General features: G+C 47.6%; 1 protein-coding gene across 1 annotated transcript in view; it reads left to right on the plus strand.

Moving 5' to 3' along the window:
• The first annotated feature begins 338 nt into the window (after positions 1 to 338).
• The window catches only part of OXTR (oxytocin receptor), an 81,969-nt gene continuing 67,071 nt past the window's right edge, over positions 339 to 15,236 (plus strand). Inside the window, exon 1 of the mRNA XM_075321593.1 lies at positions 339 to 1,904. Coding sequence (XP_075177708.1) covers positions 986 to 1,904 — 919 coding nt within the window. The 5' untranslated portion in view covers positions 339 to 985. The remainder of the gene's footprint in view (positions 1,905 to 15,236) is intronic.

Below are 15,236 nucleotides of genomic sequence, written 5' to 3' on the forward strand. Positions count from 1 at the left end.
TATTTTTCCGAATGGTACTAGAATTTCCTGACGATTAGGACTGCCTGGCATACTGGCACATGGTCTGGCATACTGGCACATGGTCTGGCATACTGGCATATGGTCTGGCATACTGGCACATGGTCTGGCATACTGGCATATAGTCTGGCATACTGGCATATGGTCTGGGCATTTTCTAGTGCCGCTTGAAATGTGTGAATGGTCTTGTATATTTATTACAGTCCATTCAGCTCTGACCCACCGCATAGCAAGAACTGTGTCCTGCAGCGCCATCTAGTGGCCACCCCAGAATATCACAGCCCCCTGCCCAGAAGACTCAATAAAACTGAGCGGCTGTGTCACCTCTCCTTGCTGCTCACTCTCCTCAGTCTGCAAGATGTGAAGGGTTACTAAAGAGGAGGCTCCTGAGTAACAGTCAACCTGAGGAGGAGGGAGGGTCAGACAGAGTTATCTCACAGAGGTGAGGAATCTCTCCATGGACTGGAGCTTGGGGGCTCTTTTGGGGACCTGAATGTTGACTCCCCTTCTGCAGCATTGTGTGGGCTGAGCTGCTGGAGACCATTCTAGCCTGGGCACTGCACAGAGGGTGGTGGTCCTCCTGACCAGGGGGTTACTTGCAACATTTTGGACTTTTTTTGATGTGACAAATTCAAGGACCAGAGTTACCTGCATCTGTTGAATGTGACCTCCTGGGACTCATCTATCAATATCTATAAGTGGCTGCAAGTCTGTTTTCTGATTATTACCCAGGGGAGGGGGTCTACATGTCCTGGAGGGAAGGAGGGGCTGGTAGAGACCACCTCTTCACCTCATCTTCAAGGGAGTAAAGCTTGAGGAAAGAGCTCAGAAGATTGCAAGAAGTGGTCCAATCAGTGCATTGGAGAGACCCAGCCTTGGTGGGTCCTGGGGGGCCAGTGGAGATGCTCTCCTTCAAGGGATGATGCAACTTTAAGAAAATTGAGTGGATTTATAGCCGGACCTGAAAATGGAGGGATTGTGCCTAAATGTGGACTGTTCTGAGATTCTCAATGCTTCATGGGTCAACTCCAGCCTGGAGAACCGTAATCACAGCTCCAACAACACCAGGGACCCCCTAAAAAGGAATGAGGAGGTGGCCAAGGTGGAGGTGACTGTGCTGGCCCTCATCCTATTTCTGGCCCTGGCTGGGAACATCTGTGTCCTCCTGGGTATCTACATTAATAGACACAAGCACTCCCGTATGTACTTCTTCATGAAGCACCTGAGTATTGCAGACCTGGTGGTCGCATTGTTCCAGGTGCTCCCCCAGCTCATCTGGGACATCACCTTCAGGTTCTATGCTCCAGACTTTGTGTGCAGGTTGGTCACTTACCTGCAGGTGGTGGGGATGTTCGCTTCTACCTACATGCTCCTGCTCATGTCTCTGGACAGGTGCTTGGCCATTTGTCAACCCTTGAGGTCTCTGCACAGGAGATCAGACTGTGTCTATGTCCTCTTCACCTGGATCCTCAGCTTTCTTCTAAGCACCCCTCAAACCATCATCTTCTCCCTCACAGATGTGGGCAATGGGGTCTATGACTGCAGGGCTGACTTTATCCAGCCATGGGGACCCAAGGCTTATATCACATGGATAACCCTGGCTGTGTACATCATCCCAGTGATGATCCTCAGCATCTGCTATGGGCTTATAAGCTACAAGATCTGGCAGAACATTCGCCTGAAGACTGTGTGTGAGAGCAACCTGAGGCTGAGCACCAGCAGAAGAGCCACCCTGTCCAGGGTCAGCAGTGTCCGGCTCATCTCCAAGGCTAAGATCAGGACTGTCAAGATGACCTTCATCATTGTGCTGGCTTATATTGTGTGCTGGACACCCTTTTTCTTCGTCCAGATGTGGTCAGTGTGGGACCCCAACCCCCCTAAGGAAGGTAAGAGGTTCTTCATGGCTCAAAACTAAGTCTTGGCTGTAAATGGATAAAACCTTGGAGCCAAACTCTATGTGTAATGCACTTTTCACTAACCTCCCTCTGAGGATGTTGTGTTGTGCCTATGGTGGTTTTCTTTGCTCATCAGTCTTATCTCTGGTTGGACACTTGTGTCCTCTTTAGTTGCATTGACTTGGCCCCAGGGTTGGGGATTTGCACACTATGTGATAATTGCATTGATGTGTAAATGTAGCTTTCCTGTTATGCCCAGAAGTTACGTTATTATTGTTAGAGTTCTATCTGTTAAGTCTAGAATTGAGGCAGCAAAAAACTAGACAGAAACTGCTCCAAATCTATCGATTGCCTTCCTCTACACCACAATGTGGCACCCAAAAATAGTGCATGCCAGAAATAAATCTGGTGCATTAACCTCCCTGTTTACTAGATGCTTTGTAAAAACCGCTAGTGAAGCGTCAAGGAGTCGAAAAGAAATGTGGTGCACGGGTTTTAGGACCGTTTTGTAGAAAGATCAATGTGAACAGTGGTTTTTATTGTAAAGACCAGCACAAGCACAGACGTTTCGGTCAAAAGACCTTCATCAGTGCGTCCATAGAGGGTCCTCAGAAAGTATAGTAGCGTGGCGAGCGGCATGGCTGGGTATGACGTGGTGTCCACCGCTATTCACATTGATCTTGAGTGCCAAGTTTCTACATCTACTTGAGACGGTTTTGGACCCTACTTGTGCACCACCCCAAACGTTTTGTGTGTATCAACTCATTTGGTACAGTTAAGGCAGATTTCTGGCTCATTTTGCTTAGTAAATCTCCCTCATTGTGTATTTTTGGTAATTTTCACTCCTCAGTTTAGTGCAATATAAGTGAATTGAGTTTTTGGAAGCTGCATAAGATCTGCACGGTATATGTGCTGCATGGATTTTACCCATTGCAATCCAGAGGGTGAAGGTCTCCTGGTAATCCGCAGCATAATCCGTATGTTATATATGCAGATTGAGGCTGAGTTCACATATCCTATAATCGTCCGTTAGAACGGATCCTGCTGCAGAGATCCATTGGGAAAAAAAATTCTGCAAACGCAACTTATCTATTGTTAAATAACTGATGTCTGTCGGATCCGTTTTTTTTAATATTGGAGTCTACGGAGAACGGATCCGTTTCAAATGGAACAAAAATAGCAATCCTTTAACCATAGATTCCAATGTTAAAAAAACAAAACAAAATGGATTAGGCAAAAATCATTTTGCCAACAGATCTCTGCAGGATCCGTTCTAACGGATGATTACATGAGATGTGAACTTCCACCGGCATCCGTTCTTTTCTCCAATTTTTTGCTATGCTAAAATCCTGCTCTTTGCCACATTTACACTTGTATATTGTCTTCCTCCCCCTGTTCTCTCCATCCGTTCTGTTCTTGTATAGGAAATCCTGTAATAATGCACAGACTTTAATCTGACCTTCCTGATAAATATCAGTGATCGTGATGATCAAAAAGCAAAATTTCCTTTGAAGGTTCCGAGTTCTGCAACTTTCCAATATACTTTGTGTTTCACTTCCTCATCATTGTCAAGATCCCTGCTTGCTGTTATTGAATATTGTTTACACCGTGTATTAAAATCTGTACAGACTTAATATTTCTTTCTGCTGAGGGTTTGTTACTATTACATGCAATCTAGACAATCCTCTGTAAACTAAACACATCAGCACAATCTCTATCCTGTCCTGATAGTTTGCTGATTCACAGACTAAAAACTCCTTAATTTTATAGAAATTAGTTTTATTAACAGAAGCAATTAAATACACAATATATACCAAACAATCTACTTAGTGCCAACTATACAATTAAAACATGTATCCCCCCTCAAATGATATCTCTATATATTCTCCCTAAATTCAGGAGCAAAAAGAAATATCCCTAAACAGTCCAATAGTCAAGAGTCCTATAGTCAAGATCCCTAAACACTTCACTGATAGTTTGCTACAATGTATCAGTGCACGTAATATGTTTAGCTCACAGAGGATTGTTTAGTCTGGATACAATTTTTACAAGCCTTCATGTATTAGAAGATGTCAATTGTTTTGACTGCAAAAATGTTCCATTCACTATGGCAAGCAGAGATCTTGCAATTCAGGAGGACTGTAAGGGTGCACTCACATTAGAGTATTAATATCGCCCAGATCCTCAGCCAGAAAAGAAATAGTAATCAGTTAACGGATCCGTTTTCCATAGACTCCAATGTTAAAAAAGACGGATCCTGCAAAAGTCAATATTTTCAAAACGGATAAAAAAGGTTGTGTTTGCAGAACTTTTGTACCAATGGATCCGTTATAATGGATGATTAATGGATGATTTCAGGAGCAAAAAGAAATATCCCTAAACAGTCCAATAGTCAAGAGTCCTATAGTCAAGATCCCTAAACACTTCACTGATGGTTTGCTACAATGTATCAGTGCACGTAATATGTTTAGCTCACAGAGGATTGTCTAGTATGGATACAATTTTTACAAACCATCATGTATTAAAAGATGTCAATTGTTTTGACTGCAAAAATGTTCCATTCACTATGGCAAGCAGAGATCTTGCAATTCAGGAGGACTGTAAGGGTGCACTCACATTAGAGTATTAATATCGCCCAGATCCTCAGCCAGAAAAGAAATAGTAATCAGTTAACGGATCCGTTTTCCATAGATTCCAATGTTTAAAAAAACGGATCCCGCAAAAGTCAATATTTTCAAAACAGACAAAAAAAAGTTGTGTTTGCAGAACTTTTATACCAATGGATCCATTATAATGGATAATTACTGCACGTGTGAACTCAGCATAATAGGGCGTGCTCATATTAACGTATATGGAGTCGCCCAGATCCTCAGCCAGAAAAGTTGGCAAGTGTCATGCGTTGTTTTCTTCGCCTAGTATCCGTATGTCATGCGAGTGCGTATTCTTTTTTCTTACCTAGAAAAGTCCTCACATTCACATGACATATGGATGGTAGGCGAGGAAAAAAACGCACGACACTTACCAACTTTTGTGGCTGAGGATCTGGGCGATATTATATACTCTAATGTGAGTGTTCTCTATTAGGCTGAGTTCACATGTCCTGTAATCATTAGGGATGATCAAATACCTAAAATATTCGGCTTTGCGAATATTTGCTGAATAGGTCGCCGCTATTCGACTAGTCGCGAATATTCGATTCGCAATGTAAGTCTATGGGAAACCCGAATAACAACTATTCGGAACTATTCGGGCTTCCCATAGACTTACATTGCGCATAGAATATTTGCATAGGGGCGACCTATTCGTCGGATGTTCGCGAAGCCGAATATTTGAGGTATTCGATCATCCCTAGTAATCATCCATTAAACAGATCCGTTGGCAAAAAAGATGTTTAAACACAACTTTGTCTGTTTTGAAAATATTTACTTTTGCAGGATCCGTTTTTTTAACGTTGGAGTCTATGAAAAACGGATCTATTAACAGATTACTATTTAGCCATCCGATTTTCATTCATTTGTAAAGGATCCGTTTTTTGCTTATTGGATCTGCTTCAAATGGAAGATAAATAGCAATCCATTATTGGATCCGTTTTTTGCTTACTGCATCCGTTTGAAATGGAAGATAAATAGCCATCTGTTAACGGATCCGTTTTCCATAGACTCCAATGTTAAAAATTGGATCCTGCAAAAATCTATATTTTCAAAATGGACAAAAAAGTTGTGTTTGCACTTTTTTTGCCAATGGATTGCTGCTGGATCCGTTCTAATGGATGATTAGTGGGCATGTGAACTCAGCCTAAAGGGTACTTACACGCTACGATATCGGTACCGATATTGTTAGCGAGCGTACCCGCCCCCGTCGGTTGTGCGTGGCGCACAACATCGCTAACACCCGTCACACGTACTTACCTGCCCTGCGACGTCGCTCTGACCGGCGACCGCCTCCTTTCTAAGGGGGCGGGTCGTGCGGCGTCACACAGCAGCCGTCCAATAGTCCAATAGCAGTGGAGGGCGGAGATGAGTGGGACGTAACATCCCGCCCACCTCCTTCCTTCCGCATTGCCGGTGGACGCAGGTAAGGAGATGTTCGTTGCTCCTGCGGTGTCACACACAGCGATGTGTGCTGCCGCAGGAACGAGGAACAACATCAGACCTACAGCAGCAACGATATTAAGGAAAGGAGCGACGTGTCAACGAGCAACGATTTTTCACGTATTTGTGCTCGTTGATCGTCGCTCCTTGGTGTCACACGCTGCGATGTCGCTAACGGCGCCGGATGTGCGTCACTAACGACGTGACCCCGACGATATATCGTTAGCGATGTCGCAGCGTGTAAAGCACCCTTTAGGCCGCTTACACACTGCGTTACTGTCTCCGTTCAGTGGTACCGTCCAAACCCCCTGCAAAACGGGTTTGATGCATGCGCCAACGGGGCCATTGACTATAATGGTGCAGATGGAGTCACCGTGTGCTCTGTCGTGCACCATTTTCGGGAGTATACGCTTATTGGAGGTGGACACCCAGATGTAGTAGACTGCGTCTGACTGTCCGCCTCCAGTAAGAATATACCCCCGAAAATGGAGCACGACAGAGCATACGGTGACTCCATCTGCACCATTATAGTCAATGGATCCGTCGGCGTATACGCCCGAAACCTGCTTTGCGGGGAGTTCAGAGGGGACCACTGAACGGGGAGGGAAACGCAGTGTGAAAGTGGTCTTAGAAAGTTGCTAAACCTTTGGATTCATAAGCTGCAGTGAAAAATGGAGGCGGCTCATTGATTGATTGCAGGTAGTTGTGCCTTTTAGTGGCTAGTGCTCTAGGTTAGGGCTCTATTTCGGATTCCCTATCGGTCTGCGGTTGCTTCTAGACTAAAACGCGCAGCATGCGCCGGTGTAGAGTATCGGACAGCTGTGTAGGATAATGTCGGGGGTCTGTTTGCGTTTGTGGGTCCTGTGATCTTATATAATTGGCGGCCCCCTCCATTTCTATAATTACAGTGACATTCAGTGGAGACGGCGGAATGTAAACCTCATACAGGAAAAAACATCTGGATATTTAACCCCTGCGTGGCCAGGCAGCAACGCCGAAACCCACAGCTCTGCAGAGGATTTATAACTCTCAGCATGCTCCTGGTGGCATGCTGGTGCTTGTAGTCCCATGACAACCAGGGAGGCATCTTCTGAATCAATCTGAAGTTGTCCATCCATCATCAGATAATGACCTCCCTCACAGTCTCTGGTTTGCAGGAATGTCTCCGCAGCATGTAACTGACTACCACAATAAACACCCTACATGCTGGCTGTTTCCTCTGCTAATTGGAGAGCAGGGAGAGGCTGCCTCTGTGTGTATCACGTCACATCATTTACATTTAAAGTGACGGCGCACTCCATCATCCGTGTGATATGTTCATATTGCGGTTTTGCACTTTATTTTCACAGTTCGGAGGCTGCCGTGGGCGAGAGGGAGTCCCAGGACCTGAGCGAGCATGAAAATAAATGCAGCTGCTCGCCTACTTGCTGATGGTTTCCAGATGGCATTTATAACTTTTGAATCCATGCATAATAGATCGTAGGGACACATTTATGGTACAGATATGATCCCTTTATCCCTACAAGAGCCGCGACCACGAAAGGGGAGCCCCTCTGTGACGTCCATGCCCCTGATTCATGGACACCCCGCTCTGCCCGCCAGTCTGGATGAAGAGTGCGCTAGAATAAGAAGCAGCAAATTCATATTTAGAGGAATGATGACTTTCGGGACTGGTGTAAGGCTATGTGCGCACGCTGCAGATTTGGAGCAGAAATTTTTTGCCTGAAATCTGCACCTTCTGGCAGAAAAACGCACCCAAAAATGCACCTAAAACCGCATGCATTCTTGGAGCGTTTTTTTTAATGCAGTTTTTTTTAAATGATGTCAATGGAAAAAATGCACCAACAATTAACATGCTGCAGATCTGTTCTGCACCAAATCTGCAAGGAAAAAAAGTAATGTGGACAGAATACTTGAGAAATCTCAGACTTTGCTGGCTGTAGGATAGGCGGGCAGATGTTTAAAAAAATGCACCGTGTGAACATAGCCTAAAACCACTAAGGAGCCAAATCATTAATCCTATGTTTTGTCCAGCCGATCCGGTTTCAGGCCGTGTTCACACATTGCAAACATGCTGTAGTTTTTCTACTTTTCATCTGTAGGTGTCAGCTTTAAAATGCATGAAAATCTTTTCTGATAGTTTTTGCTGCATTTTTTATGCGTTTTCCCGATTGTTTACCTGTTTTGGTTCAGGTTTTAGGGCGGCTTTGCGCATTGCGACATTGCACGTGCGATGTCGATGGGGTCAAATCGAAAGTGACGCACATCCGGCGTCGCAGTCGATATCGCAACGTGTAAAACCTTTTTGATACGATGAACGAGCGCAAAAGCGTCATTATCGTATCATCGCTGCAGCCTCCGACATTTCCATAATGCCGATGGTGCGACAGGTACGATGTTGTTCCTCGCTCCTGCGGCAGCACACGTCGCTGTGTATGAAGCCGCAGGAGCGAGGAACATCTCCTTACCTGCCTCCCGGCTGCAATGAGAAGGACGGAGGTGGGCGGGATGTTTACATCCTGCTCATCTCCGCCCCTCCGCTTCAATTGGCCGCCTGCCGTGTGACGTCGCTGTGACGCCGCATGACCCGCCCCCCTAAGGAAGGAGGTGGGTCGCCGGCCAGAGGGACGTCGCACGGCAGGTATGTGCGTGTGAAGCTGCTGTAGCGATAATAATCGCTATGTCAGCTTTCACTAGATATCGCACGTGCAACGGGGGCGGGACTATCGCTGCAGCATCGGTAACACATTGTTACTGATGTCGCAACGTGCAAAGCCTGCCTAAGCTATGTGCACACTAGAAATTGACTTTTTCTTAAGGAAAATCTGGACCCTCAGAAAGAATCCCGCACACTTGCTTCCGGGCCCGCTCATTATGCTTATGAATATTCACTGCACCATGGACCCGGAAGCAGCAGCGCCGGACACAGGCGAGTATAAAGTTCCTGATCTCCCTGATCTCCGTGTGCTATCTGTGATCCGCACTCCACTCCACTCTTTGTTTTTTGCATGGCAGATATTTTTGAGCAGATGTTACGCGTAACATTTTATAAGATCATGCCACATATTGCTCCCAAAAGTCGTCGGGCTGCTTCTGTGATCATAAATCCTGGCTGTAGACTTCAGAGAACAGAGTATAGGAGCCTGGGGGCAGAGCCCAGATCCTGTCCCGCCACTGCGGAGCTGGCACTAGTCTGCTGCACTTGAAATGGGTGGAGCCCCCTTTATAAACTTTACTACGTATGGAAGAATTAAGAGGTCTCTCAATCCAGACCCTCTATATTAGTGCATAAAGCAGCCTTAGATTACATTATATGCATGTACTCCGCAGTCATGGCATGCTGGGAGTTGTAGTTTTGCAAACATAGAGCCACAGCTTGTGCTACAGAGGGAAGGTGACGTCCGTGCTGCTGTGGATGTTACGGGCGCTCGTCTTGTGCTTCTCTTATGGGATGCCATTACACTCGGCACATGTCCAGACCTTGCCGTCGCCACCATTGTACAGGAAAACAATCCTCTGCATCTCTATCAAGTGTTTTAATTTAAAAAAATATTCAGACCCCGGGGCGGTTTTCTTTGAGTGATAATTACATGCGGCCCCTATGACACTCCCATTAATCATCCCGGTGTCATCTACCTGAAGACGGAAAACGCAAATATCAGAAAATTAACATTAGAACCAACAAATCCCTGACTGTCATCTAAGAAATAAAGGGGAACTCCACCCAATAAGCTTCATTATCAACCGGCAGCCGTCTACCGCGGTAGTGCTCGCTCATCACTAGTTACGAGTATCGAACACCTGAGCATGGTAGTGCTCACTCATCACTAGTTACGAGTACTGAGTGTACCGCCCCGGGGCTCGGCCCAGCTGCCGAGCCGCTCGGATCCGTGCTCGTCGGTGGGTTGCTCGAGCTCCTCACGGACCCGGGAGTCACGTCGCTCTGAAAGGGGGTTGGCGCTACACGTAGGGACTTCGGTGGGGAGGTCCACGGCCGGAGCCGCGGTTGTTTGTAGGGGATTTGAGTTTGTGACGCCACCCACGGGTTGTGGTGAATTGGATGGACACCACCGCTGCCATTTACTCGGCTCCCGGGGACGGTGTTGCGCAGCTTGGGGTTGACCCCTCCGTGGGTAGGGGGATGATGGTCCCGGGGGCCCGAGGGAGGTGCTGAGGCGGGGGAATGGATCGTACTGGCGTGGCGGTGCGCGGCCCGAAGGCACTGTTGTACTCACTATTACAAACACGCTGGAGTCGCTGGTAAACCAGACAAGATGGTGAACGGTGCCCGCAGCCGGCTGCGCTTTTCCCCTTATCAGGTTGGTGGTTTCCACGTTTCTCCTGCACCTCACTTGTGTAGACATGACGACTCCTATGCCTGAGCAACGGTAGTCCGCTCCCCAGCCTGGTGTGTGGTGGGAGAGCCCTTTTTGCCCGCAGACGCTGGCCTGTCGGGTCTCTATGCCTGGGCGGTGGCTTTACCCTAATGGTTGGGCTGTTGTCTTCAGTTGGGTCTTAGGTAGGAAAGGGCCTAAAGTCCAGTCCTCAATCAGTTGATTTGACTCAGCCCGGTTGTTTCTGGGCCTCGTACTGGGTCTGAGTACCCCTCCTGGTGCTCCGGTTTCCAATCAGTTCCCCGGTTCGGTACCGGCGGGCCACCGCCCGTCCCTACGGTTCCACCGGCTGTAATCCCAGCTCCTGCAGGCGGCCACCACCGTCTGCCTCTTTGCCAGAGGTGACTGGGCTCCAACCCAGACACCTGTTGTAGACTATGGCAGACCTGGACACAGGTCTGCCCTTGAACTTCACTCCACTCTACTTCACAGTCAAGACTAGACTACTCCTCTCTGCTCCCCACGGGGAACTGCTCTGTTTTCCGCCTCAGGGCCTGTGAACTCCTCGGTGGGCGAAGCCAACCGCCTTGCTCCGCTCCCCCTGGTGTGAACATCAAACCCGGAGGGAGGTGACAAGGGTTTTTTGTAGTTTGGTTGCTGTCACCTTATTAAGGGAGGGGGGGAGGGGTGTTTGTGTAAGGGCCTACCTGTGACAACCTGGCTAGTCCAGGGCGTCACACTGAGCACCTGAGCATGGTAGTGCCCGCTCATCACTAGTTACGAGTACTGAGCACCCGAGCATGGTAGTGCCCGCTCATCACTAGTTACGAGTACTGAGCACCCAAGCATGGTAATGCCCGCTCATCACTAGTTACGAGTACTGAGCACCCGAGCATGGTAGTGCCCGCTCATCACTAGTTATGAGTACTGAGCACCCGAGCATGGTAGTGCTCCCTCATCACTAGTTGCGAGTACTGAGCACCCGAGCATGGTAGTGCCCGCTCATCACTAGTTACGAGTACTGAGCACCCGAACATGGTAGTGCTCGCTCATCACTAGTTATGAGTACTGAGCACTTGAGCATGGTAGTGCCCGCTCATTACTAGTTACGAGTACTGAGCACCCGAGCATGGTAGTGCCCGCTCATCACTAGTTACTAGTACTGAGCACCCGAGCATGGTAGTGCCCGCACATCACTAGTTACGAGTACTGAGCACCCGAGCATGGTAGTGCCCGCTCATCACTAGTTACGAGTACTGAGCACCCGAGCATTGTAGTGCGCGCTCATCACAAGTTAGGAGTAAAGAAACCTCGAACATGGTGGTGCCCGCTCAATACTAGTTGAGATATCAATCATGCGCTTTTCAACAAGGTCAGAACAGTCGGTGGAGGATGCGGGCATTGTTTGTTGTTGTGATAACTTTGGATGTTGCTGGAGGTTGAAAGTCACATTCTCCAAATATCTGACATTTTTCCACCTATCACAGGTTGAATAAAGGTACAGAAGGACATATTTTGCAAACGTTCTTCATAGTTTAAGGATCCTCATAAATCCATTATTCAAGACCTCTACCAACAATGGGATCATGGCAGCCATGGCTCTTATGTGTGTAGCTCTTGCGCCACTTGTAAGAATGTGAAGATTGAGAGCTGCGTGGGCTGCACATGTTTACAAATGCAAACTGCTTTGAGTAAAACTTTTTCAATGTCCTCTTGACTCAGCGGCTTTTCCAGGCAGGATGGTGTAATCCAGAAATCCGCAGCCGTTTGGCATCTTGGCCCCGAGTACATTAACACCGTGTCCTTCCACCGTCTGCAGACTCCTAATTGACTTTAATATCATATACCCGCTCGGTGATTGGCGCCCCTCCCGTACGCCGCGCCGCGTTCGTTCGGCATCACTGCTGACCTGTAGAGTTGAAGCTTAATGTGCGGAAGTTGAGGCCATTAAGGCACAGCTGTTGTGCCAGTTAATGAGGGGCAGGGCTGGCACGGCGGTATTAGCTGCGCACAAATGACATTATTGGCACATACGATACAATGGTCGATGTATTAATGGTGCCAGGACTCCGCTGTGCCATGTGATGAGCCGGATAAACACCGAAATCGTTAATACATTATTGACATTTATATATTGAAGAGTTCTGTAACTTTGTAACATATTTTTTGACCGATTCTTCTTCTGTTTTGCAACTTTTTGAAATGTAGCAAAACTTTTGTGTAACTTTTGACAACTTTATGCAAGTCTTTTTATTTGGGAGCATTGCCCCTCACAACTCCAGAGCCCCCCGACATTTCCTATTGATTCTCTGCTCATAGGCGCCCACAGTCCGATAATTCAGAGCATTATAATCCATCCTCTGTTCTCCGCCTCCAAACCTCGCAGGGCTCCACGTCTCAAGCACAACCTTGAGGTCTATTCCACGTCACTGGTTCTCTATAGACCTTCTTCATGGTCACCTCATTGATCTCCGCTCTCCAAAATACGACCGTGACATGGGGAATGTTCCTGCGAGGTCTGACTCATGTGCACAGAAGACTTCTCAGTCCTTCCCCAATATTAAATGGCTCCTTCAGCGTCACATCACAGCTGCAGGGCTTGTTACAATGTACTGAGCGACAGAAGAACGACTTCACTGATACATTGTAACAAAGTGCAGCTATGTGGACAGGAGCACTGAGCCCCATTCATCATTTGCGTTATTTTTTAGTAACTCTTCGTTAACGTTTTTTGTGCCAAATTCTTCAAAATGGAGCAAATGGTTCATGACATTTGCTCAAAATTTTAGTCTTTTGCCTCTTTAAAGAAAAAAGTCCCATATTCTGCTAAAATGGTGCAAACTTTACACAAAACTTTCAGGAGGGAAGGAGAGGGCACTTTTCTTCAAAAATATTGTGACTTTTTGTAACGCCAGCACCGGCTCCCCTTTGGTGAGGATGCCGGCGCAATCTCCCTTTTGGCCACTCTGCGGCATCTCCAGCCCTTGCTCCTGCTTACTGCTCCCGTGGCCTGCATGCCGCAGCACAGGTCTCCCGGGAGCATGCTTAGGATGCAAGCACATGCACTCCCCATCTCTTAAAGGGGCAGTGCGAAGACTGTAAAGTGTCCCTTGCCAATGACTGGAGGACACTGCGTACTTAAGGCAACCTCCACCTTTGGGAGGTGCCTGAGCAATTTGCTTATTTCCTTGATGCATGGCTGCTAGTTGTCAGGTCCAATATCCTGTGCCCTGTGTCTGTTAACCTGTACCTGTGTTCTAGTACCTGCCACTCTGTCTGTACCAGCCATCCTGCCAGTACCAGCCGTCCAGTCTATACCTATCTGCCTGTACCAGCCTGTCCGTCTGTACCAGCCATCCTGTCAGTACCTTCTGTCCAGTCTATACCTATCTGCCAGTATCAGCCTGTCCGTCTGTACCAGCAATCCTGCCAGTACCTTCCATCCAGTATATACCTATCTGCCAGTACCAGCCTGTCCGTCTGTATCAGCCATCCTGTCAGTACCTTCCGTCCAGTCTATAGCCATCTGCCAGTACCAGCCTGTCCGTCTGTACCAGCCATCCTGCCAGTACCTTCCATCCAGTATATACCTATCTGCCAGTACCAGCCTGTCTGTCTGTACCAGCCATCCTGCCAGTACCTTCCATCCAGTATATACCTATCTGCCAGTACCAGCCTGTCTGTCTGTACCAGCCATCCTGCCAGTACCTTCCATCCAGTATATACCTATCTGCCAGTACCAGCCTGTCTGTCTGTACCAGCCATCCTGCCAGTACCTTCCGTCCAGTCTATACATATTTGCCAGTACCAGCTTGTCTGTCTGTACTAGCCGTCCTGCCTGTACCGGCCTGCCTGTTCCAGCCATTCGGCCTGCATTGGAGTCTGTACATGCTTACCTGACCTCTGGGGTCAGCTTCTATAGTGCAGAGAGATCGTCTGTCATGGTACCTGGCAGCTACCTTCCAGCACAAGTCACCATCAGGGGCTCTAGTGAAGACGAGGTAGTCCCTTAGCTGCGCCCCTCTAGGGTGAGCCCGATCCGTGGAGCAGTGGGTCCACACCTGCGTGCATGACACTTTTTAAAGGGAACCTGTCAGGGCCAATATGCACCCAGAACAATGAGCAGTTCTAGGTGTATATGGCTAATCCCTGCCTAACCGTCCCTGTATAAACTAGCATAGATAAAGGGATCTTTAGAAAAAGTATTTCTAAAGATCTTTTATCTTATGCTAATGAGCATGGGGACTAGTCCCCTGGGCGTTAGTTCCCTTGGCTAGTCAGCTCCATTAGCATGTTGTACACACCTGTGGGTGTGCTAACATGCTAATGAATGCACAGAGTCAGAGAATGATCTCACTCACCTATCCGCTGCCCGACGCTGGATTTCGGCTCAGTGTGCATGACCCCGGAGGTTCGGTCATGTGCACTACTTCAGTTTGAAGCCAGGACGTGTACACCCGGCTTCATAGTGCGCATAACCGAAACTCCGGGATCATGCGCTCTGAACCGAAACCCAGCGTCGGATGGCGGTGGAGAGGTGAGCGAGATCATCCTCTGATGCTGCACATTCATTAGCATGATAGCATGCCCACAGGGGCGTAGTAACATGCTAATGGAGCTAACTGGCTGGGGAATTAACGCCCAGGGGACTAGTCCCCGAGCTCATTAGCATACGATAAAAGAAATACTTTTTCTAAAGATCCCTTTATCTATGCTAGTGTATACAGGGACGGTTAGGCAGGGATTAGTAATATACACCCAGAACTGCTCGTGGATCTGGGTGCATATTGGACCTGACAGGTTCCCTTTAATTATTGATGAATTAGCTGCAAACATCTGAGAAACAAACAAGTACAAATTGCTCAACATAAAAAAATAAACATGGACTTCAAAAAAGC

The sequence above is a fragment of the Anomaloglossus baeobatrachus genome, chromosome 8 (genome assembly GCF_048569485.1).
Source record: "Anomaloglossus baeobatrachus isolate aAnoBae1 chromosome 8, aAnoBae1.hap1, whole genome shotgun sequence".
Classification (NCBI taxonomy): Eukaryota; Metazoa; Chordata; class Amphibia; order Anura; family Aromobatidae; genus Anomaloglossus; species Anomaloglossus baeobatrachus.